The 24,069-nt window shown below is 43.8% G+C and overlaps 1 protein-coding gene and 1 non-coding gene across 2 annotated transcripts in view; one reads left to right on the forward strand and one right to left on the reverse strand.

The window, feature by feature from the left end:
- Positions 1 to 8,414, forward strand: part of LOC140723196 (uncharacterized) — a 46,981-nt gene extending 38,567 nt beyond the window's left edge. Inside the window, 1 exon segment of the mRNA XM_073037804.1 lies at positions 2,175 to 8,414. Within this exon segment, the coding sequence (XP_072893905.1) occupies positions 2,532 to 4,799 (2,268 nt within the window). The 5' untranslated portion in view covers positions 2,175 to 2,531 and the 3' untranslated portion in view covers positions 4,800 to 8,414.
- An 11,231-nt stretch (positions 8,415 to 19,645) lies between these two features.
- Positions 19,646 to 19,748, reverse strand: trnal-caa (transfer RNA leucine (anticodon CAA)). The gene is made up of 2 exons: positions 19,711 to 19,748; positions 19,646 to 19,680 (listed from the first exon to the last, which is right to left on the reverse strand). It is a non-coding gene; the product is annotated as a tRNA-Leu (tRNA).
- Positions 19,749 to 24,069: the final 4,321 nt, after the last annotated feature.

Genomic DNA, 24,069 nt, shown 5'->3' on the forward strand with positions numbered 1-24,069 from the left:
GTGGGAGGCCTTCAGAAGTGAAATTTTGAGGGTGTGGAGTTTGTATGTGCCAGTCAAAATAAAAGTTGAAAGGTAACTGGTGCAGGGAACCTTGGTTCTCAAGAGATATTGAGGCCCCGGATATTTTGTTCCTCTAAATGCATCAGACTGTTGGGTGCTGCCAAGACTCATTAACGACTGACTCATTAATCATCATTCCAATTCCTGAGCTCATCTGACTTTTTTTTTTAGTTGTCTTCTGTTGGTTCCTAAAAGCTTCCCACTAGTTTTTGCTCTTTTGTTTGCCCTCTCTTTGGCTTCTCATTTCAGCCATGGTTGTGTCCTCCTGCCTTTCCAATGCTTCCACTTTTTTCGTAAGTATCGATCGCTCAACTCCTGAGTTGATAGATAGATAGATAGATACTTTATTCATCCCCATGGGGAAATTCAACATTTTTTTTCCAATGTCCCATACACTTATTGTAGCAAAACTAATTACATACAATATTTAACTCAGTAAAAATATGATATGCATCTAAAATCACCCTCTCAAAAAGCATTAATAATAGCTTTTAAAAAATTCTTAAGTAGTTTACTTAAATACATTGAGTCCTAACCCCGGAACCTTAACATATCTTACTCCTGGCGGTTGAATTGTAAAGCCGAATGGCATTGGGGAGTATTGATCTCTTCATTCTGTCTGAGGAGCATTGCATCGATAGCAACCTGTCGCTGAAACTGCTTCTCTGTCTCTGGATGGTGCTATGTAGAGGATGTTCAGGGTTTTCCATAATTGACCGTAGCCTACTCAGCGCCCTTCGCTCTGCTACCGATGTTATACTCTCCAGTACTTTGCCCACGACAGAGCCCGCCTTCCTTACCAGCTTATTAAGACGTGAGGCGTCCCTCTTCTTAATGCTGCCTCCCCAACACGCCACCACAAAGAAGAGGGCGCTCTCCACAACTGACCTATAGAACATCTTCAGCATCTCACTACAAATATTGAATGACGCCAACCTTCTAAGGAAGTACAGTCGACTCTGTGCCTTCCTGCACAAGGCATCTGTGTTGGCAGTCCAGTCTAGCTTCTCGTCGAACTGTACTCCCAGATACTTGTAGGTCTTAACCTGCTCCACACATTCTCCATTAATGATCACTGGCTCCATATGAGGCCTAGATCTCCTAAAGTCCACCACCATCTCCTTTGTCTTGGTGATATTGAGACGCAGGTAGTTTGCTGTTCCATTGTCACTCCTACTTGTTTTCCCTTCGAAGCAAGTTAGACCAGCTTCTCCATCATAGAAACATGGAGAAGTTCAGCACAAAAACAGGCTATTTGGTGCATATAGTCAATGCCAAAAAAACATTTAAGCTGTCTAATGCATCTACCTGCACTGGGACCATCGTCCTCCATACTCCTACCATCCAGGCTCCCATCCAAACTTCTTTTAAATGGTGAAACCGAGCTCACATTCATCACTTGTGCTGGCATCTCATTCCACACTCTCGCGACCATTTCAGTGAATGGCTTTTCCACATGCTCTCGTTAAATTTTCACCTCCCCCACTTACCCACGACCTCTGGTTGTCATCCCACCCAACCTCAGTGGAAAGAGCTGCTTGCATTTAACCTATCGTTTCCCTCATAGTTTTGTAGACTTCTAATAAATCCTCAAAGCAATGTATAATTTCCTTGTTTATGTTTAGAGCCTTTTTTTTAGGTGGATAAGTTGATGAGGGGCATTGATTGTGTGGATAGTCAGAGGTTTCTTTCCCAGGGCTGAAATGGCTAACACAAGGGGGCATAGTTTTAAGGTGCTTTGAAATAGATTCCGAGGGGATGTCAGGGGTAAGTTTTTTTTACACAGAGAGTGTTTCAGTTCCTGTGGGACCAGGCACCCATGCAGCTCATTGGGAACAGGGAATAATACCAATGGAGAGAGAGGCAACTAAGCCAGATCACAGGTTGGAGATGGCAGAACTGCCCCTATGTTATAGAGACAGGAAGAGCATCAGAGTGTTTGATTGGCATTCCAGATACCAGCACTGTGCCCAGTTAGAAGATGATTTCTCTCTCCAACTTGGGTTGAACTTCACTGTAACAGTGTGATGTCAGCTCACACCTTGCCAACTCAAGTGATCTCATCTGAAATGTTGTCCCACACCCATTGATCGATTTTGTAAATCTTTTTACAGGTTAAATATGACAAGGAATTTGTCAATGGGAATCTCAAACACAACACACCAGTTTTGCTGTCTCTGTCCAGATATTTAAGAAGAGGAGCAAGGGATTCACTCGGTCATCAGACCAACTGGCATTTTACACGGGGGGAACGCATTCACCTGCTCAGACAGTGGGAACGGATTCACTCGGTCATTTCAACTGAAGGTACATCAGCAAGTTCACACCGGACAAGGCCATTCACCTGTTGTAAGTGTGAGAATGGATTCAGTCAGTTATCCCACTTGTGGACACACCAGTCAGTTCACACTGGGCAGAGGCTGGTCATTTGCTGAATTTGTGGGGAATGATTCACTCGATCATCTGACCAAATGGCACACCATCAAGTTCACACTGGAGAGAGGCCGTTCACCTGCTCAGTCTGTGGGAAAGGATTCACTGTATCATCTCACCTACTGAGACACCAGTCAGTTCACACTGGTGAGCGGCCGTTCACCTGCTCAGACTGTGGGAAGGGATTCACTTGCTCATCTAAACTGAAGATACATCAGCGAGTTCACACTGGAGAGAGGCCATTCACCTGCTCAGTCTGTGGGAAGGCATTCACTCAATCATCCCACCTACAGTTTCACAGGCCTGTTCACACTGGGGAGAGGCCGTTCACCTGCTCAGACTGTGGGAAGGGATTCACTTCTTCATCCCAACTGAAGGTACATCAGAGAGTTCACACTGGGGAGAGGCCGTTTAGCTGCTTGGACTGTGGGAAGGGATTCACTTACTCATCCCAACTGAAGGTACATCAGCGAGTTCACACTGGAGAGAGGCCGTTCACCTGCTCAGTCTGTGGGAAGGGATTCACTAAATCATCTCACCTACTGAGCCACCAGTCAGTTCACACTGGCGAGCGGCCGTTCACCTGCTCAGACTGTGGGAAGGGATTCACTCAGTCATCTAAACTGAAGGTACATCAGCGAGTTCACACTAGGGAGTGGCCGTTCACCTGCTCAGTCTGTGGGAAGGGATTCATTTCTTTGTCCCAACTGAAGTTACATCAGCGAGTTCACACTGGGGAGAGGCCGTTCACCTGCTCAGACTGTGGGAAGGGATTCACTTACTCATCCCAACTGAAGGTGCATCAGCTAGTTCACACTGGAGAGAGGCCGTTCACCTGCTCAGTCTGTGGGAAGGGATTCACTTCTTCGTCCAAACTGAAGGTACATCAGCGAGTTCACACTGGGGAGAGGCCATACACCTGCTCGGACTGTGGGAAGGGATTCACTTGCTCATCCCAACTGAAGGTACATCAGCGAGTTCACACTGGAGAGAGGCCGTTCACCTGTTCAGAGTGTGGGAAGGGATTCACTCAGTCATCTGAACTGAAGGTACATCAGCGAGTTCACACTGGAGAGAGGCCATTCACCTGCTCAGTGTGTGGGAAGGGATTCAGTAAATCATCTCACCTACTGAGCCACCAGTCAGTTCACACTGGCGAGCGGCCGTTCACCTGCTCAGACTGTGGGAAGGGATTCACTTGCTCATCCCAACTGAAGGTACATCAGCGAGTTCACACTGGGGAGAGGCCATTCACCTGCTCAGACTGTGGGAAGGGATTCACTTCTTCGTCCCAATTGAAGGTACATCAGCGAGTTCACACTGGAGAGAGGCCGTTCACCTGCTCAGACTGTGGGAAGGGATTCACTCAATCATCTGATCTGAAGGTACATCAGCGAGTTCACACTGGAGAGAGGCCATTCACCTGCTCAGTATGTGGGAAGGGATTCACTAAATCATCTCACCTACTGAGCCACCAGTCAGTTCACACTGGCGACCGGCCGTTCACCTGCCCAGTGTGTGGGAAGGGATTCATTCAGTCATCTGAACTGAAGGTACATCAGCGAGTTCACACTGGCGAGAGGCCATTCACTTGCTCAGACTGTGGGAAAGGATTCACTTCTTCGTCTCAACTGAAGGTACATCAGCGAGTTCACACTGGATAGATGCCATTCACCTGCTCAGTGTGTGGGAAGGGATTTGCTCTGTCATCTGAACTGAAGGTACATCAGCGAGTTCACACTGGAGAGAGACTGTTCACCTGCTCAGTCTGTGGGAAGGGATTCACTTGCTCATCCCAACTGATGGTACATCAGCGAGTTCACACTGGTGAGCGGTCGTTCACCTGCTCAGACTGTGGGAAGGGATTTGCTCTGTCATCTCACCTACTAACACATCAGAGAGTGCACACTCGGGAGGAGCCGTTCACCTGCTCAGACTGTTGGAAGGGATTCACTCAGTCATCTAAACTGAAGGTACATCGGAGAATTCACACTGGGGAGAGACCGTTCACCTGCTCAGACTGTGGGAAGGGATTCACTCAGTCATCCATCCTAATGGCACACCAGCAAGTTCACACTGGGAAGCAGTGTTTCACCTGCTCAAACTGTGGGAAGGGATTCACTCGGTCATCTCAGCTACAGAGACATCAGTCAGTTCACACTGGGGAGAGGCCGTTCACCTGCTCAGACTGTGGGAAGGGATTCACTCGATCATCCACCCTAATGACACACCAGCAAGTTCCCATTGGGAGAGGCCGTTCACCTGCTCAGACTGTGGGCAGGGATTCACTTGTTCATCTCAACTGAAGGTACATCAGCGAGTTCACACTGGAGAGAGGCCGTTTACCTGCTTAGTGTGTGGGAAGGGATTGACTCAGTCATCTCATCTACAGACACACAATCGAGTTCACACAGGAGAGAGGCCGATCAGCTGCTGAGACTTTGGGAAGTAATTCTGTCAGCAAAATCAACCAAATGTGCATCATTGAGTTCACAGTGGGGAGAGGCCGTTCACCTGCTGTGAATGTGGGGAGCGATTCACTCAGGTCATTTAACCTTATGTAACTCTTGCTTCAGCTAGCAACTTAATATAGGGGGTGATAGCCCCTGAGCTTGGCCAAACCTAAGCAATCTCGTTTGTGTGAATGCTGCATGATGTGTCCCCTGTTACAAATCAGTACCCCAAAAATAACAAATCGTACACAATATGCGATTAAACAATTGAGCTATTTAATTCTTACTTTGACTATAGGATTAGTAAAGGAAACAAAGAAAAGTAAAAGGGCCCTTTCTTTCCATTCGTGTCTTCTCATCTCTCCCTGGCAAAAGACCATAAAAATCTACCTTCCAGACTCACAGGAAAGAACAATATCTCTCTCATTGGATAGCTAGGCACAGCAAAGTCCTGTTATTTCTAGTCATAAGCTAAACATTGCTGCTGCAGAGAAACCATTAGCTCAGCAGTGAAACATAACAGAGAGACCATTACATTAGCAGTGAAATCTCACAGCTTGTTACACTTGTGACACACTACCGGGTTCACACAGGGAAGAAAGTTTCAATAAGTTGCATGCTGGATATTTCTCCATCACTGTTGCTAAAGCTATTTTGAGAGTGACTATCGGTGCTGAACTCTACAATTATTGCTGCTGCTCACCACATCCAGTTCTGGGCATGGGAGGAGTTTCTTCTACTGCATATTCACCTTTAATGGGACTGGAGATTAATATTGACTGGGGTGGAGTGTGGCCAGTGAAGAAGTGGAGCTTTGAGGCTTTGGCTCAAGTAGTTTTGGCAGATGGATTGTGCAATCAAGTCAATCAAGATTTGAATAGCTCCTGGAGGCTGCGCCTGTCTGTGAATGGAGTAACAGCAGTTTCTGAGCTGCTCCTAGTTTTGTCCCTTTCCCCCTAGTTTAAACCGAATTTAATATCTTCAGTTGCTGATTCTTGAAGGGGAACCATATGTCTTTGAGGAGTGGGAAATACTTGTCTGAACCTAGTGATAAAGGCAACGGGAAAGGAAAGATGCAAAAGGAAGGATCTGATGAAATGCCATTGTGGGCTGAAGATATGGCTTGGACACAGTTCATTTAAAGACGAACTTGAAAAGAATAGTAATGAAATGATGTCATTTCTGGGAAAACTTAAGGATCTGGAAGCTCAAGTCGCTACACACAAAGAGGAATTGAAGATAATTAAGCAAAAATTGTTTGAAAGTAAAATAAAGTAAAACTCGTTTGGAATGATATCGAAATAAGATTATAGACCTGGAAACTAGATCTCGCCGAAGGAATATACAAATTGTTGGGCTGCAGGAAGGAGTTGAAAATGGAGATTTAACTGCTTACATGGGTAAGCTTTTTCATACCTTATTTCCTTCTATATTAGCAAAGCCGCCTACTGTAGAAAGAGCAGACAGAACTTTTACTTCGAGATCTCAAGATCCAAATAAACCAAGGGCTATTCTGGTTTGTTCTCATTATTTTAAGATTAAAGGTCAAATAATGCAACAGGCAAGACAACAGAGTTTTTAGATTTGAGACATCTGAGCTCGGTTTTTATGAAGATTGTTCTAAGGAGGTAATGGAACAAAGATTAAAATTTGCTCTGGTAATGAAACATGCATATGATAAGAAATTATTTCCTTCCTTGCGTCACCCAACAAGGATTAAAGTTTTTCCTCCTGATTCTCCTTCTTGTACATTTTGTGATCCTAAAGTTGCCCTGCCGTTTGTTTAAACTATACCTGCTTTGACTGCCGATTGAACTGTCTGGCATATTATCTGCATAATAGCATTTCGGAAAGAAGATTTATGAAGGCTACTTGGACATTTCATTGAGAGACTATTAAAAGAAGATTAGGGGACTTGTTTATTATTGCATACCATTGTTGTTTTTGGTAAGAAGATTTATGGTTCAAGTATGACTGTTTAAATGGTTATTTGGACATTCGATGGAGAAAAAGAACATAAAAGGACTTACTCCTTTAACCTAATATCTGGTTTGATATTTTTTGTGGTTTTTTTTCTTAATTAACTAACTGGTAGTTTTTCCTACTAATGGGGCTATTTCCTTCTCTTATATATACTTAGCGGAGGTTTCAATTATTTGTATACTATTAGTTTTAAAGATTGTGTTGATCTATTATTAAACACTATGCTTGGTTTCTCTAGGTAATATGTTTTAGATTTTAATAACTGCTTATTTTTTAAATTCTTTTCAATATATTAGTATGTTTTTTTATATAATGAATATTATTGCATCTTATAACTGAATTTAAAGCTTTTTTTGGGGATTTAATGTTAAGTTTAAGATGGAGCTGTTTTTTACTTTTTAAGAGATAACAATTTTTTGGTGTCCTCTTTGTTTAAAAAAAGATTAAATATAAACATGGGATAGTTTGTAGATGCTGGAATGTAAACATTTTCCTTTGTTGAGACTTTGTCGTTCCTCTTACAAGGTCAGTGGGTTTCATTTTTTAACTGGGGGAGGGATAGAGAAGCTTTTTTAATCTTTTTTTTTCAGACAGACAGAGCAGTCTTGGCTGTGTTTTCTGTCATAGGGTGCCTGCTTTTTCTGGGCTGTGGGGGGAGTGGGATGGAGTTAGAATGAGGGTTTTTTTCCCCATTGGGTGGTTCTGGAGCATGTGTGTTTTCTGTGTGGTTGTATTCTCCATCGCCACCATTTTTGATCATCCCGTATTGGTATGTGCCAATTGGTATGTGTAAAGTAGAATAAAATTATAGTATGGAATCTAAACAGATTAATGTAATAAGTTAGAATGTACATGGTTGGAATCATCCTATCAAATGAAAGAAGACTTTTAAAATCATTAATCGATTTCAACCTGATACAATTTTTGCCCAGTAGACGCATATCAAGGCGGGAGATCAAAATAGGTTTTTTGGATCGTGGAAGACTTTGCAATTTCACTCCACTTCTCAAAGTAAAACTAAAGAAGTGTCTGTTTTTATTAAATCCAGTATTTTGTTCATTCAAGAGGATATTAAGTCAGATTCTTTAGTGGATTTTTAATTGATAAAGGAGTAATTTGTAACAGAAAAGCTGTTTTGGTCAATTTGTACGGTCCTAACTTAGATGATCTTTTTTTAAAAAATGTATTTGCTGTACCGCCTCATTTAAATGAATGTATGTTGATAATGGGCGGGGATTTTAACTGTTGTTTAAATCCTTTGATTGACAAGAGCTCAACCTACCAGCAACTTCCAAATCACTCCGCATTACTTATTAATTCCTTTTTGACTGATTTTTGGATTGATTGGATTATGCAGATATTTACACCCTGATGATAGAGAATATTCTTTTTTGTCACATGTTTATAGAAAATATTCAAGGAACGATTATATTATAGTTGACCTTTGCTTCTTGCCCAGTGTTAAGAATTGTGAATATGACACTATCGCTGTATCTGCTCATGCAGCTTTCAGTTTGTCTTTCAAATTCGATGATGCCATCCTTGCCCACCCACCTCGGCGCCTGTCTCAGACATCATTGCAGAATTCAGACTTTGTTAGCTTCATTGAAAACCAGGTAAAATAATTTTTTCTTTTTAATGTTATAGGGGGTACATCTAAATTAATCATATGGGATACATTTAAAGCATTTTAAGGTGGTCAGATCATTTCTTCTTCTGCTAACCTGAAAAAACAGACTGAAGTAGAATTAGATAAGATTACAAAACAAGTTACTTAGATAATATTTATGCAATTTCCCCTGATATTGACTTATTTAAACAATGGATGGAACTTCAATCACAATATAATTTATTATTAACTCATCCTATTGAAGGCTATTTGCTTAAGCTAAAAAGTCAATTTTATATGTTTTGAGATAAAAATAACAAACTGCTTGCATCTCAATTAAAAATGGCCAGAGCCAAAAGGCAAATTTTGAAAATCTGTAGGAAAGATGGTACCCTGACTTGGGAATATGAAGACATTAATAAGATTTTTCAAGATTTTTATGCTGAACTTTATAAATCTAAATTTCCAGTAGATTCTTCTAAAATGATTTTTTTTTACAAAAGATTGTTTTTCCTCGAATTTCTGTTAAGGATCAAAAAACTCTTGATGCCCAAATTACTGAAGCCAAAATTCATAAAGCTATTTTTTCAATGCCATCTGGTAAGGCCCCTGGACTTGATGGGTACCCTGTAGAATTTTATTAAAAAATTGGAAAATTGCTCTCGCCGTATATGTAGGAAATGTTTAAGGACTCTTTTGTGAAAGGCGATTTACACTTTACTTTTTAAGACGCTTCTATTGCTTTAATTCTTAAAAAGGATAAAGGTCCTTCTGATTGTGCCTCATATAGACCTATTTCATTATTGAATGTTGATGCTCAGATCCTGTCAAAGATAACGGCCAATTGGTTGGAAAATTTTTGGGTAAAGTTATTTTTAAAGATCAAACAGGCTTTATAAACGGCCGTTATTCCTTTTCAAATGTTTGGAGATTATTTAACATCATATACCCATCTTCTTTTAAAATTCCACAATGTGTCATCTCTTTCGATGCTGAAAAAGCGTTCGATCGAGTTGCATGGAAATATTTATTTAATGTTTTAGAGAAATTTGGTTTTGGTGTTAATTTAAATAATTGGATTAGAATGATATATAAAACTCCTATTGCCTCTGTTATTACTAATAATTGTAGATCTCTTTTTTCAGTTTTCATGGAGGACAAGACAAAGTTGTCTATTAAGTCCTTTGTTATTTAACTTAAAATTAGAATCCCTTGGTATCACTCTTCGTGAAGCTAAAGATATTCATGGGATTCTTGTGAATGAGATTTCTCTTTACGCTGATGATTTTCTGGTTTATGTATCTAATCCCGAGGAATCTCCCTGCCTTGCTAAAATTATTTAATGAATTTGGAGATTTTTCTGGATATAAAATAAATTTTAATAAAAATGAACTGTTTCCTTTAAATGAATCTGTTTCTATATATGGTAATACTCCTTTCAACATTATGGATTCTTTTAGATATTTATGCGTTATAATCTCTAAAAAAAATAAGGATCTTTACAAAGCTAATTTTGTTCCCTGAGTAGATTCTATGAAGTATTTATTTAGTGGTTGGAACCCACTTACATTTTCACTTGTTGGTCACATCCATATAGTCAAAATGCTGATTTTACCAAAAATGTTATATTTATTTCAGAATATCCATGTTTTTTTGACGAAGATGTTTTTTTGATTGGATTGATTCTATTATCTCATCTTTTATATGGAATGATAAGAGACCAAGAATTAGTAAATGTCACTTACAAAAATTGAAAAAGGATGGAGGTCTTACTTCACCTAATTTAAGAATGTATTACTGGGCTGTTAATTGCCATATATGTCCTTTTGGTTACACTGGGTTGATAAGAAGGAACGGCCAATTTGGGTAGATTTGGAATTGAAAGCTGTGAAACAGTTTTATTTAACCTCGTTATTTGGAGCTGCTTTACAATTGGCTATACAATTAGCTAAAGTTGCTAATTTAAATTTATATCCTGTGATTAAGTATTCTTTACAAATTTGGCTCCAATTCTGTAATTTTTTAATCTTAAAAAATGTAAACTTTGTAGTTTAATTTATTATAATTTTTTAAAGCATTCTTTGAGTGATCCAATTTTTTTACTTTGGAAAATAAAGGTATTAATTCTTTTTTGGATCTATTTAAAGAAGATAGACAATTAGTTGATAAATATTCTCTTTCGTACTCACACTTTTTACAATACCTTCAAGTTAGACATTTCTTACAAAAACATTTAACTAATTTTCCTTACATATTGAATGCCGGTTTGTTAGGTACTATTACGAGTATGAACCCTTTGATGAAGGGTTCCATTGGAAGAATTTATAAATTACTATCACAATGGGATAAGTGTCCTTTATTTAAGATTAAACAAGATTGGAAATTAATTTGACTTTTTTGACGGAGGACTGGACATGGATTCTGAAGTTGGTTAACTCTTCTTCGATTTGTGCTGTCATGCACTGATTCAATTTAAAATTGTACATCATTACTATTTGACGAAGGAGAGATTGTCTAAAAAGTTTCCTGATGTCGATAGTTATTGTGATAGATGTAAATCTGAGACAGCTGCACTGACACACATGTTTTGGTCTTGTTCTACACTGGAACAGTTCTGGAAGTCAGTTTTTTTCTACAATTTCTAAAGCACTTAAAATTAATTTACAGCCTAACAAATTAACTGTACTTTTTGGAATAATTCCTGAAAATATCCAAGCTATTTCTTTGTCTGACCAACATGTTATTGCATTTGTTACATTAATAGCTAGGAGGGCAATTCTGTTGAAGTGGAAAGATACGTCGGCTCCCACTCTGTTACAGTGGTTCTTCCAAGTGATGCTATGTCTCAGTTTGGAGAAAATTAGAAGTTGAACCTTTGAAACTGTGTTTGATTTTGAGAAAAGAAGGGGTTCATTTTCTCGTTATTAACATTTGAGTTAATTGATAATTTTCTCCACGACCTAATTGTATTTTTTTTTCTCTTTGCTGGCGGTTTGATGGTTATCTTTAGAAGCTTTTTGTATGATGCATGGCTCCGGGGTTGAGTTCTTAATATTTTTTTTCCTCACTTTTCTTTGCTTTAGTGTTTTTTTCCCTTTTTTTTGTGTCACCATATTTTTCAATCTTTAAAACAATGTTTTTTTTTCTTGACACATTGTAAGTGTTATTTACTTCGATGTACTCTTGTTATTTTGGACAATAATAATGAAAAGATTTGAATAGATCAGACTCAGCAGAAAGCAGCTGATTGGGCAATCGAGGTCAGGTGACCAAGCAGTCTGATTGGGCAATCGGAAATTGAAAAGCTCAACAAACAAATAAAAAGAGGGGTAGCTCAAGCGGAGCGGCCAGTGAGTGAGTGGGGCCAGAGCAGCAGTGGAGCTTTGAGGCTTTGACTCGAAAGGTTTTGGCGAGCAGAGGCGGAGGACGAACTTGCTCCCAGTGGGTAAGGCCGGGTAAGGTCCTTTAATTAATCTAATTAACTTAGGAGTTGGTGATGGAGGCAGTAGATAGGACAGTCCAGTGCTCCGATTGTAGGATGTAGGAGTCAGGGACAGCACAGTTGTCTCTGATGACTACACCAGCAAGAGAAGCATCCTGCTTCAGCTCTTGTCAAACTGAGTTAGGGAACTGGAGCTGGATGAACTTCGGATCATTCGGGAGGCAGAGGTAGTAATAGATCAAAGTTTCAGGGAGACAGTCTCCCCTAAAAGTCAGGAAACAGGTAACTAACTGGGTGACTGTCCGGAGAGGGAGGGGGAATAGATAGAGAGAGCAGAGCACCCCTGTGGCCGTTCCCATCAACAATAAGTTTACTGTTTTGGATATTGTTCGTGGGGATGACCTACCAGGGACAAGTTGTAGTGGTTGTGTCTCTGGCACAGTGACTGGCCCCTTTGCTGAGAAAGGAAGAAGGGAAAAGAGGAGAGCAGTATTGATTGGGGATTCGATAGTTAGGGGGACAGATAAGAGGTTCTGTGGGAAAGATCGAGAATCCTGGATGGTGTGTTGCCTCCCTGGTGCCAGGGTCCGTGATATCTTGGATCGAGTTCTCGGTATTCTCAGGAAAGAGGGTGAGCAGTCAGCTGTGGTCCAAGTGGGGACCAATGACATAGATAGGAGTAGGGATGAGGTCCTGAAGAAGGAATATGGAGAGTTAATACAAAAGTTAAAAAGCAAGGGTGGTAATCTCAGGATTGCTGCCTGTGCCACGAGGCAGAGAGGGGAGGAACTGGAAGTCATGGCAGTTGAATGGGTGGCTGAAGAGTTGGTGCAGGGGACAGGGGTTCAGACTTCTGGAACATTGGGATCTCTTCTGGGAAAGGTCTGACCTGTACAAAGTGGACCGGCTGCACATGAACTGGAAAGGGACCTGGCGGCCAGTTTTGTTAGAGCTGTTGGAGAGGGTTTAAATTAATTTGGCAGGGGGTGGGAATCAGAATGTGAGTGCAGAGATTAGGGTACAAGGACAAGGGCATGATACTATGTGTTCTGAGTTAGTGAGGAAGGACAGGCAGGCGATAAAACATAAATGTAGCCACAAAGAGGTTGAAATGTGTCTATTTCAATGCTAAGAGTATTAGGGATAAAGTGGATGAACTTAGAGCATGGATCAGTATGTGGAGTTATGACACTGGCCGTTACTGAAACCTGGCTGGAGGAAGGGCAGCATTGGCTGATGGAGGTACCGAGGTTGAGGTGTTTTAAAAGGAATAGGATGGGAGGTAGAAAGGGGGGGGGGCGGGGGGAAGTAGCAGTACTGGTCAGGGATAGTTTCACGTCTATAGAAAGGGAGGACGCTGCAGAGGGTGTGTTCATTGAGTCGGTCAGGGTGGAAGTCAGAAATAGGAAAGGAACCATTACGTGTGCTGGGAGAAGTCCATATGCCCACAAATAGCCCTCGGGACACCGAGGAGCAGATAAGCAGACAGATTTTAGAATGGTGCAGGAAATACAGGGTTGTTGTTATGGGTGATTTCAACTTCCCTCATATTGACTGACACCACCTGACTGCAAGGGGGATGGATGGGGCTGAATTTGTCAGGTGTGTTCAGGAAGGATTCCCGATACAGTATGTGGACCGGCAGATGAGAGGAGAAGCCATACTGGGTCTAGTTCCAGGTAATGAACCTGATCAGGTGGCAGAGCATTTTGGTGAGAGTGACCTCAACTCCCTTAGCTTCAGCATTGCTATGGAAAAGGATAAAAACAGGCAATGGGAAAGTGCTTAACTGGGGAATGGCTAACTGAAGGGATGAGGCGGGAACTAGCGGGAGTAAATTGGAAACAGATGTTCAAAGGTGAAAGCACAGAAGTCATGTGGAGGAAGTTTAGGGAACACTTGTGCTGGGTTCAGGATAGGTTTGTCCCACTGAGGCAAGGAAAAAGTGGTAGGAAAAGGGAACCGTGGCTGCGAAAACATGTGAGGCAACTCGTCAAGAGAAAGAAGAAAACATATGTTAGATATAAGAAGCAGGAAGCAGGAGAGGCTCATGAGAAATATAGGATAGCCAGGAAGGAGCTTAAGAAAGGATTTAGGAGAGCTTGAAGGGGGCATAAAAAGGCCTTGGCATCTAGGATTAAGGAAAACCCCAAGGTGTTCTATGCGTATGTGAAGAGCAACGATGACAAGAATGAAGATGGGGCCGCAAAAGGATAAAGAGGTCAACATGTGCCTGGAGGCACAGGAGGTTGGAGAGTTACTAAATGGATACTTTGCTTCAGTATTCATAAGTGAAAAGGATCTTGATCAGGGTGAGGCCGAAATAGAACAGGTCTGTGTGCTGGAGAATGTGGAGATTAAGGAAGAAGAAGTGTTGGATCTTCTCAAAAACCACAAATCCCCAGGTCCGGACGAGATATACCCCAGGTTGCTGTGGCAAGTGAGAGAAGAGATCGCTGGAGCAGTAGCTATGATCTTTGAATCCTCTTTGGCTGCAGGGGAGGTGCCGGAGGATTGGAAAACGGCTAATGTAGTTTCCTTTTTGAAAAAGGAAACAGAGAAACCTGGTGAGACCTGGTATAGACCGGAGAGTCTTGCGTCGGTGGTCTGCAAACCATTGGAAAGGATTCTTAAGGATAGGATCTACAAGCATTTGGAGAAGTACAGTCTACTCAAGGATAGTCAACATGGCTTTATGAAGGGAAGATCGTGCCTCACGGGCCCAATTGAGTTTTTTGAAGAGGTAACAAAATAAATTGATGAGGGTAGGGCGGTAGATGTCGTCTACATCGATTTTAACAAGGCATTTGACAAGGTACCCCGCGAAAGACTCATCCAGAAAGTCATGAGGCATGGGATCAGTGGATCCTTGCTGTTTGGATAAAAAAATGGTTACTGGAGGAAAGCAGGGGTTAGTTGTGGAAGAAAAGTATTCCGCCTGGAGGTCGCTGACTAGTGGAGTGCTGCAAGGATCAATCCTGGGACCCCTGCTCTTTGTGATGTTTATAAATGACCTGGATGAAGACGCAGGAGGATGGGTGAGTAAGTTTGGGAATAACACGAAGATTGGAGGAGTTGTGGATGGAGCTGTATGTTGTCGAAGGTTACAAGAGGGTATGTACAGGATGCAGAGTTGGCCAGAATAGTGGCAGATGGAGTTCAATCCGATTAAGTGTGCGGTGATGCATTTTAGAAGGACAAACCAGATGGCTGAGTACAGGGTTAATGGTCGGTTACTTAAGAGTGTGTATGAACAGAGGGACATTGGGGTTCAAATGTATTCATCCCTCACGGTCGCTGCACAGATTAATAGAATAGTTAAGATGGTCTATGGGATGCTAGGCTTCTTTAATAGGGGGATTGAGTTCAAGAGTAGAGAGGTCATGTTGCAACTCTACTAAACTTTGGTGAGACTACACTTAAGGTATTATTTTCCATTCTGGTCACCTCATTATAGGAGGATGTGGAAGCTATGGAGAGGGTGCAGAGGAGATTTACAAGGACATTGCCTGGATTGGAAAACAAGTGTTATGAGGCATGGTTAGCAGAGCTGGAACATTTTTCTTTGGAGCATAGAAGGATGAGAGGAGTCTTTATAGAGGTCTACATGATTATGAGAGGCATAGATAAGGTGCTGGCCAGTACCTGTTTCCCAGGGCACGAATAGCAAACACCAGAGGGCATACATACACAGTTAAGTTAAGGGAGAGAAGTTTATGGGAGACATCAGGGGTAATTTTTTTTACACAGAGGGTTGTGAGTGCCTGGAATGACTTGCCAGGGATTGTGGTGGAGGCTAAAACATTAGGGGCATTTAAGAGCCTCTTGCACAGGCAAATGGATGTAAGAAATATATGGTTTGGCTCAAAATCGAGCGCGAAGGGTCTGTATTGTGCTGTCATATCTTACTGTCTTCTAGTGTCATTTACAATCGGTGTCCACGTACTTGCCATTGGTGCCTGTTAGTGCCCTTGGAATTCCGGGGCTTAGTACTGATAAATACCCATACAATGGCTACTTTTCGTTGAAGCTGGCATTTATGGAAGCAGATGTTGGGGTAACTGAGACTATGGAAACGGATGGAACTCTTTTTATTCTTGTGAGAAAGTTCCAAGGAGCATGCAAAGAGAGAAGTAGAGAGAACTTTTTGAACACCTTGTCCATTCACCATGTGTTCAGAGCTGCTTTTGAGAAGGTGCAAGTTCCTGCTAAGTAGGATGATGAGCGGAAAGGGGGAACAGTGCGGTGCATCCTGTCTCAACCTGTCATGTAACATTCTGGGAGCAGCTAGAGCGACCGGAAACCCTAAATTTGCTGAAATGTTCGAGGAATGGAAATGGAGATTAACTGATAACGTGTTGGAACGTGAAGACGCCTTTTCCACTGGCAGTTCTGAGTTTGATTTCTTAAAGAGTACTTGCCACGGTATTAGAGCAACCGAGGGCATCCCTTTCCGAGAGAGGTCTCGCCGATTGGTTCCAGCGGGGGTTCCTGACATTCATCCGCAGCTGATGAAACAGAGGGAAGCTGAGTTTAGTCATGGAGCAGGAGCGCCTAAGACGCCGGGAGACCCGAGTGATAGACACGGGGAGAGACGGTCCAGTAGTCAGCTGGGTGACACGAGTGATAGAGACTGTCCAGGGGGTGATTTGATGCGCGAACCATTCAATCTCCTGAATTCCCCTGAGTAGAGACCCAGAACCAGCACATGCTTCTCGCATGACAAAGCTTTCAACCCGGGAATAATTTTCTAAACCACCTCTGAACCGTCTCCAGTGACAACACAACCTGTCTCAGACAAGGGGCTCCAAACTGCTCACAGTACTCAAGGTAAGGCCTCATCAGTGCATTTTAAACCCTGAAAATTCCATCGCTGCATCCATACTCCATTCCTCTGGAAATGATCGCCAACATCGCATTGGCCTTTCTCACCACTTTCGCAACATGCATATTCACCTTCAGGGAATGCTGGACGAATAACGTTGAGTCCTTTTGCACCTCAGATTTTCCAATTTTCTCTATGATCAGAAAATAGTCTTCCATTTTATTTCTTCTGCTCAAGTGTAGCACCATGCATTTCGTGCCTGTGTTTCATGTCTGGCACTTCTTTGCCCATTTTCCTCATCTTCCTCTGTCATTTTGTAGACTTTCTACTTACACCAGATTTCCTGCACCTCCACCTATCTTCATCTGGACCGCAAACCTGTCCGTATGATCGTCAATTCCAGCACCCAAGTCATTAACATATAAAATAACAGTATTCATCCATCAGTTGTACTGTATCCTGCAGTTCTGTTATATATTATGCTACATCAATTGCAACTCTCTTTACGTTTAATCTAATACACTTATTTTGTCCAGATTTTATTTTTATAACTTTTGAAATCATATTTACTATCTGTATTAAGTGTTTCAGCTTTACGTGAATAATTTCAAATCGTGCATATTCGATCTTCTGTCAATGTGTAATTCATCTGGTTGTCTCTGAGAGAGGTTAAATCTAAACAAACTCCAGTGAGCTTCATAGTCGCCCTGGATTATTGTGTAAAATAACAATTAATATTGCTATTATCATTATTCTTTCACTTGACTTTGCACAGATTGCTGTATTGTACACATTGAGTGTTTTGACCGTCCTGTTAGTGCGGCCCTTCATGGATTTTATTGTGTTTCTTGGATGCCCGCAGGAATGTCAATCCCATTGCTGCGAATGGTGATATATGTATATAGATATGCTGTGATGCAAAATATACTTTCAGCTTTGAACTTTGAACCAATTGGGCCGAAGGCTATTTTCCATGCTGTACGACTTAAAATATCTGCATTGCAACGGAAAGTGAATATAATCCAGTCCGGAATGATCAATCCGATATTCCCAAATCCAGAAAGGTGTTCAACGCACGTTACTGATCTCCGCGGATTAAGAACGACTATGTAAAATGTCGTTTCAATATAGAAACCAACAACGTGTTTGAATGGCCCCAATGTCATTCTGTCCAAACAGCAGCCACGGTTAAGAAGGTGACAGAGACACTCTTCAAACAGGCCTTTTTCTCATCAAACTCTGCAGCCCGAATCCATGTAACTCGTTGTTCTGCTCTCTGTTGTGACTAAAACAAAATCTTTATCTTAATTGCGTCTTTCTCATACTCCGAAACAGACTACGCTTTGATCGCTGCAGTAAAATTACAGTGATTGCATTATAAATAACAGCACGTGAAAAACAGAGTATTTACCAGGAGTGGGGTTCGAACCCACGCGTTGGAGACTAGAACACTCGCGTTTACTAGGAAGCGACTTACTCGCCTTAAGTCTGGCGCCTCAGACCACTCGGCCACCCTGACCGCCCTGCAGTACTGTCTCCACATGCCAGATAAACAGCTGTATTTCGGAATATTCTGAATGACTACTTTGATGAGAGGGTCTCAGATTGCCGAGCATGTGCGGAATCAGAGCGTACAGCATCACAGCACTGGAATTGTGCTGCACTCCGTTCAGGCCATCCTCCAGAGAAAGGATGACGTGGATTCGGAGAGTGTGCAGAAGAGCATCACCAAGATGGTGATGAATTAGACGGTTTGTGCAATTGCGAAAGTTTGGGCAAACTTGTTCTTTTTTTCTGGAGCATCAGAGGTGAGGGGGAATCTAATAGACGTTTCTTAGATTTTCAGGCATAGATAATGGTTGAGCACGTAGAAGTTATCACCATTCCAGGGTTTACATGTCTTTAAACGATCCCCTCTTAGGGCATACAATTCAACTAAGAGGGGATCGTTTTAAACAAGATGTGCCAACACCCTATCACTCTATGTCGGCAAGACCAAGGACTGATTGTTGTCCTCAGCAGAGGGAAAACCAGAGGTCCTTGAGCCAGTTCTCCTTGGAGGATCAGAGGTGGGGCGCGTCAGTAACTTTAAATTGTTGGTATGACTCTTTCCTCTGCTTTCTTAGGAGACTGCGGAGATTCAGCATGACATCAAAAACCTTGATGAGCTTCTATAGATGTGTCGTAGAGAGTATATTGTCTGTCTGCAACAAGACGTGGTACAGAAATACCGCACCTTTGAAGGAAAATCTTTAAAAAGTTAGTGAATTCGGCTCAGCCCATCACGGGAAAAGCACTGACAAACATTAGGCACATCCACATGAAACGATGTAATCGGAAAACAGCATCCACCGTCAGAGGTCGTCACCATCCTGCCATGCTCTTTTTGCGCTGCTGTCATCGGGCAGATGGTACAGGAGCCCCAGGACTCGCACCGCCACGTTCAAGAACAGTTACTACCCATCAGCAATCAGACCTTTCATCAACAGGTGATAATGTACGCTCACATGCCCATCCATTAAATAATCTGACAACCAATGATTTCACTTCAGAAACTTTTCTATATTGATAGCTGAGTATGCCAGGAAGAGCTCAGCGGACCAGACAGCATCTGTGGAAAAGCGTAAGCAGTCGGCGTTTCGGGACGAGATCCTTCACCGTGAATTGTTTTTCTGAATAAATCACTCACTCAGAATTCGGTGTACGGTGACCTGTTGCAATACGATGAACAGTGTCAAAAACATAATCTTATCCTCCAACAGTTTTTCTAATCCACCTCAACAACCCAGGGTTGTTTGCAGAAATAACGTCGCCTCGATTGAATGCTTAAAGACAAATTTTGTCAGGAATGGGATTCGAACCCACGACCCCAGAACACTCCCGTTTGTCGGAAGGACTTTCATTCCTTGAGTCTGGCGCCTTAGACCACTCGGCCACCCTAACAACTTTCGATGTGTGTTTGAGAACGGAATAAATGCCTGATTTGTAAGGAAAGTCATATCCACACAAAGACATATATCATCCTGTCAATCGGAAATGAAAGCGAGAGTGTTACAGTTTGTTCAGGTTAGGCAGTTTTTGTGGAGAGTGAAGCTGTAAAATATTACAATTCGAAGACACGTGAGACGCGTCTCTGCAAGAATTTGGGAAGGACGTTTGTTGAGCTGGATGAGAACGCCTGGAAGTCTCATCGCTTTCACATTTAGGGAAGCGGAGAAATAAACGTTTATAGACAGGACTGAATCTAAAAACTGGGTGGGAGTTGATCGCAACAATGTCAACAGAAACTGAACGCAGTAGGTTTTAATTATACCCGGCAACGCTGCTTTACAGATGGATGTTGGTAAGTAGACTACAAGGCTCAATAATCTCATGATTTTGGGATAAAGCGAAGATGTGACAAGGTTCACAAGAAAATGAGACATCGTGCGGAAAGGCCGTTCGGTCTCCTGTGTCTGTTTCATCATTCCATCATGGATGAGTTATGACAGTCAGAATGTTGTTCAGGCTTGTCGGTCAATGGAGGTGGAGAAATGGGGATTGTTTGTACTGTGGCCAGCCAGGACATTTCTAGGATGCCTGCCCTCAGCGACCAAAAGGGAGTGCTCAGCAGCGAAAATGGAGGTGGAGAAATGGGGATTGTTTGTACTGTGGCCAGCCAGGACATTTCTAGGATGCCTGCCCTCAGCGACCAAAAGGGAGTGTTCAGCAGCGAAAATGGAGGTGGAGAATGGGGATTGTTTGTACTGTGGCCAGCCAGGACATTTCTAGGATACCTGCCCTCAGCGACCAAAAGGGAGTGCTCAGCAGCGAAAATGGAGGTGGAGAATGGGGATTGTTTGTACTGTGGCCAGCCAGGACATTTCTAGGATGCCTGCCCTCAGCGACCAAAAGGGAGTGCTCAGCAGCGAAAATGGAGGTGGAGAAATGGGGATTGTTTGTACTCAGGCCAGCCAGGACATTTCTAGGATGCCTGCCCTCAGCGACCAAAAGGGAGTGCTCAGCAGCGAAAATGGAGGTGGAGAATGGGGATTGTTTGTACTGTGGCCAGCCAGGACATTTCTAGGATGCCTGCCCTCAGCGACCAAAAGGGAGTGCTCAGCAGCGAAAATGGAGGTGGAGAAATGGGGATTGTTTGTACTGTGGCCAGCCAGGACATTTCTAGGATACCTGCCCTCAGCGACCAAAAGGGAGTGCTCAGCAGCGAAAATGGAGGTGGAGAAATGGGGATTGTTTGTACTGTGGCCAGCCAGGGCATTTCTAGGATGCCTGCCCTCAGCGACCAAAGGGGAGCGCTCAGCAGCGAAAATGGAGGTGGAGAATGGGGATTGTTTGTACTGTGGCCAGCCAGGACATTTCTAGGATGCCTGCCCTCAGCGACCAAAAGGGAGTGCTCAGCAGCGAAAATGGAGGTGGAGAAATGGGGATTGTTGGTATTGTGGCCAGCCAGGACATTTCTAGGATGCCTGCCCTCAGCGACCAAAAGGGAGTGCTCAGCAGCGAAAATGGAGGTGGAGAAATGGGGATTGTTTGTACTGTGGCCAGCCAGGACATTTCTAGGATACCTGCCCTCAGCGACCAAAAGGGAGTGCTCAGCAGCGAAAATGGAGGTGGAGAAATGGGGATTGTTTGTACTGTGGCCAGCCAGGACATTTCTAGGATGCCTGCCCTCAGCGACCAAAAGGGAGTGCTCAGCAGCGAACATGGAGGTGGAGAAATGGGGATTGTTTGTACTGTGGCCAGCCAGGACATTTCTAGGATACCTGCCCTCAGCGACCAAAAGGGAGCGCTCAGCAGTGAAAATGGAGGTGGAGAAATGGGGATTGTTTGTATTGTGGCCAGCCAGGACATTTCTAGGATGCCTGCCCTCAGCGACCAAAAGGGAGTGCTCAGCAGCGAAAATGGAGGTGGTGAAATGGGGATTGTTTGTACTGTGGCCAGCCAGGACATTTCTAGGATGCCTGCCCTCAGCGACCAAAAGGGAGTGCTCAGCAGCGAAAATGGAGGTGGAGAAATGGGGATTGTTTGTATTGTGGCCAGCCAGGACATTTCTAGGATGCCTGCCCTCAGCGACCAAAAGGGAGTGCTCAGCAGCGAAAATGGAGGTGGAGAAATGGGGATTGTTTGTACTGTGGCCAGCCAGGACATTTCTAGGATACCTGCCCTCAGCGACCAAAAGGGAGTGCTCAGCAGCGAAAATGGAGGTGGAGAAATGGGGATTGTTTGTACTGTGGCCAGCCAGGACACTTCTAGGATACCTGCCCTCAGCGACCAAAAGGGAGTGCTCAGCAGCGAAAATGGAAGTGGTGAATGGGGATTGTTTGTACTGTGGCCAGCCAGGACATTTCTAGGATGCCTGCCCTCAGCGACCAAAAGGGAGTGCTCAGCAGCGAAAATGGAGGTGGAGAAATGGGGATTGTTTGTACTGTGGCCAGCCAGGACATTTCTAGGATGCCTGCCCGCAGCGACCAAAAGGGAGTGCTCAGCAGCGAAAATGGAGGTGGAGAAATGGGGATTGTTTGTACTGTGGCCAGCCAGGACATTTCTAGGATGCCTGCCCTCAGCGACCAAAAGGGAGTGCTCAGCAGCGAAAATGGAGGTGGAGAAATGGGGATTGTTTGTATTGTGGCCAGCCAGGACATTTCTAGGATACCTGCCCCCAGCGACCAAAAGGGAGTGCTCAGCAGCGAAAATGGAGGTGGAGAAATGGGGATTGTTTGTATTGTGGCCAGCCAGGACATTTCTAGGATGCCGGCCCTCAGCGACCAAAAGGGAGTGCTCAGCAGCGAAAATGGAGGTGGAGAAATGGGGATTGTTTGTACTGTGGCCAGCCAGGACATTTCTAGGATACCTGCCCTCAGCGACCAAAAGGGAGTGCTCAGCAGCGAAAATGGAGGTGGAGAAATGGGGATTGTTTGTACTGTGGCCAGCCAGGACATTTCTAGGATGCCTGCCCTCAGCGACCAAAAGGGAGTGCTCAGCAGCGAAAATGGAGGTGGAGAAATGGGGATTGTTTGTATTGTGGCCAGCCAGGACATTTCTAGGATACCTGCCCCCAGCGACCAAAAGGGAGTGCTCAGCAGCGAAAATGGAGGTGGAGAAATGGGGATTGTTTGTATTGTGGCCAGCCAGGACATTTCTAGGATGCCGGCCCTCAGCGACCAAAAGGGAGTGCTCAGCAGCGAAAATGGAGGTGGAGAAATGGGGATTGTTTGTACTGTGTCCAGCCAGGACATTTCTAGGATACCTGCCCTCAGCGACCAAAAGGGAGTGTTCAGCAGGGAAAATGGAGGTGGAGAAATGGGGATTGTTTGTACTGTGGCCAGCCAGGACATTTCTAGGATACCTGCCCTCAGCGACCAAAAGGGAGTGTTCAGCAGCGAAAATGGAGGTGGAGAAATGGGGATTGTTTGTACTGTGGCCAGCCAGGACATTTCTAGGATGCCTGCCCTCAGCGACCAAAAGGGAGTGCTCAGCAGCGAAAATGGAGGTGGAGAAATGGGGATTGTTTGTATTGTGGCCAGCCAGGACATTTCTAGGATGCCTGCCCTCAGCGACCAAAAGGGAGTGCTCAGCAGCGAAAATGGAGGTGGAGAAATGGGGATTGTTTGTACTGTGGCCAGCCAGGACATTTCTAGGATGCCTGCCCTCAGCGACCAAAAGGGAGTGCTCTGCAGCGAAAATGGAGGTCCTGGTGAGCCGGACGATACTCCCTTCAGCTCGCAAGACACGGATTCAGATCCCCGCTACCCTGAGTTACCAGCGACTGTCTCTATCCCTATCCGCTTTGGTGGATTCTTGTACCGAGTGCAATCTGCTGGACGCTGATATAGCCTCCGAGGCTGGAATACCTCGCGAGCCGCTAAGTACCCCACTGGAGGTCCGGGCTCTGGACGGAAAACTGCTGGCTCGGCTAACCCACAGTACGCCACCCCTGAACTTGATGCGATCCGGCAACCATCGGGAGGAGGTACGATTCAGTCTCATTCGTTCACCTCAAGCCCCGGTAGTTCTAGGGTATCCATGGCTGACCCAACACAATCCCCACATCGACTGGTCTGCCGGGAGGATAGCCAAATGGAGCCAGTCTGACACGCCATCTGTCTGCGGTCAGCCCCATCTCCCAGCGACCCCACCTGTCCCGGAACCCTTCGATTTGCCCCGAGTCTCCACAGAATACCATGACCTGGGACCGGTATTCAGTAAACAACGGGCCCTTTCCTGCTTCCTCAGCGTCTATATGATTGTGACATCGAACTTCTCC

The sequence above is a fragment of the Hemitrygon akajei genome, unplaced genomic scaffold (assembly GCF_048418815.1).
Source record: "Hemitrygon akajei unplaced genomic scaffold, sHemAka1.3 Scf000104, whole genome shotgun sequence".
Taxonomy (NCBI): Eukaryota; Metazoa; Chordata; class Chondrichthyes; order Myliobatiformes; family Dasyatidae; genus Hemitrygon; species Hemitrygon akajei.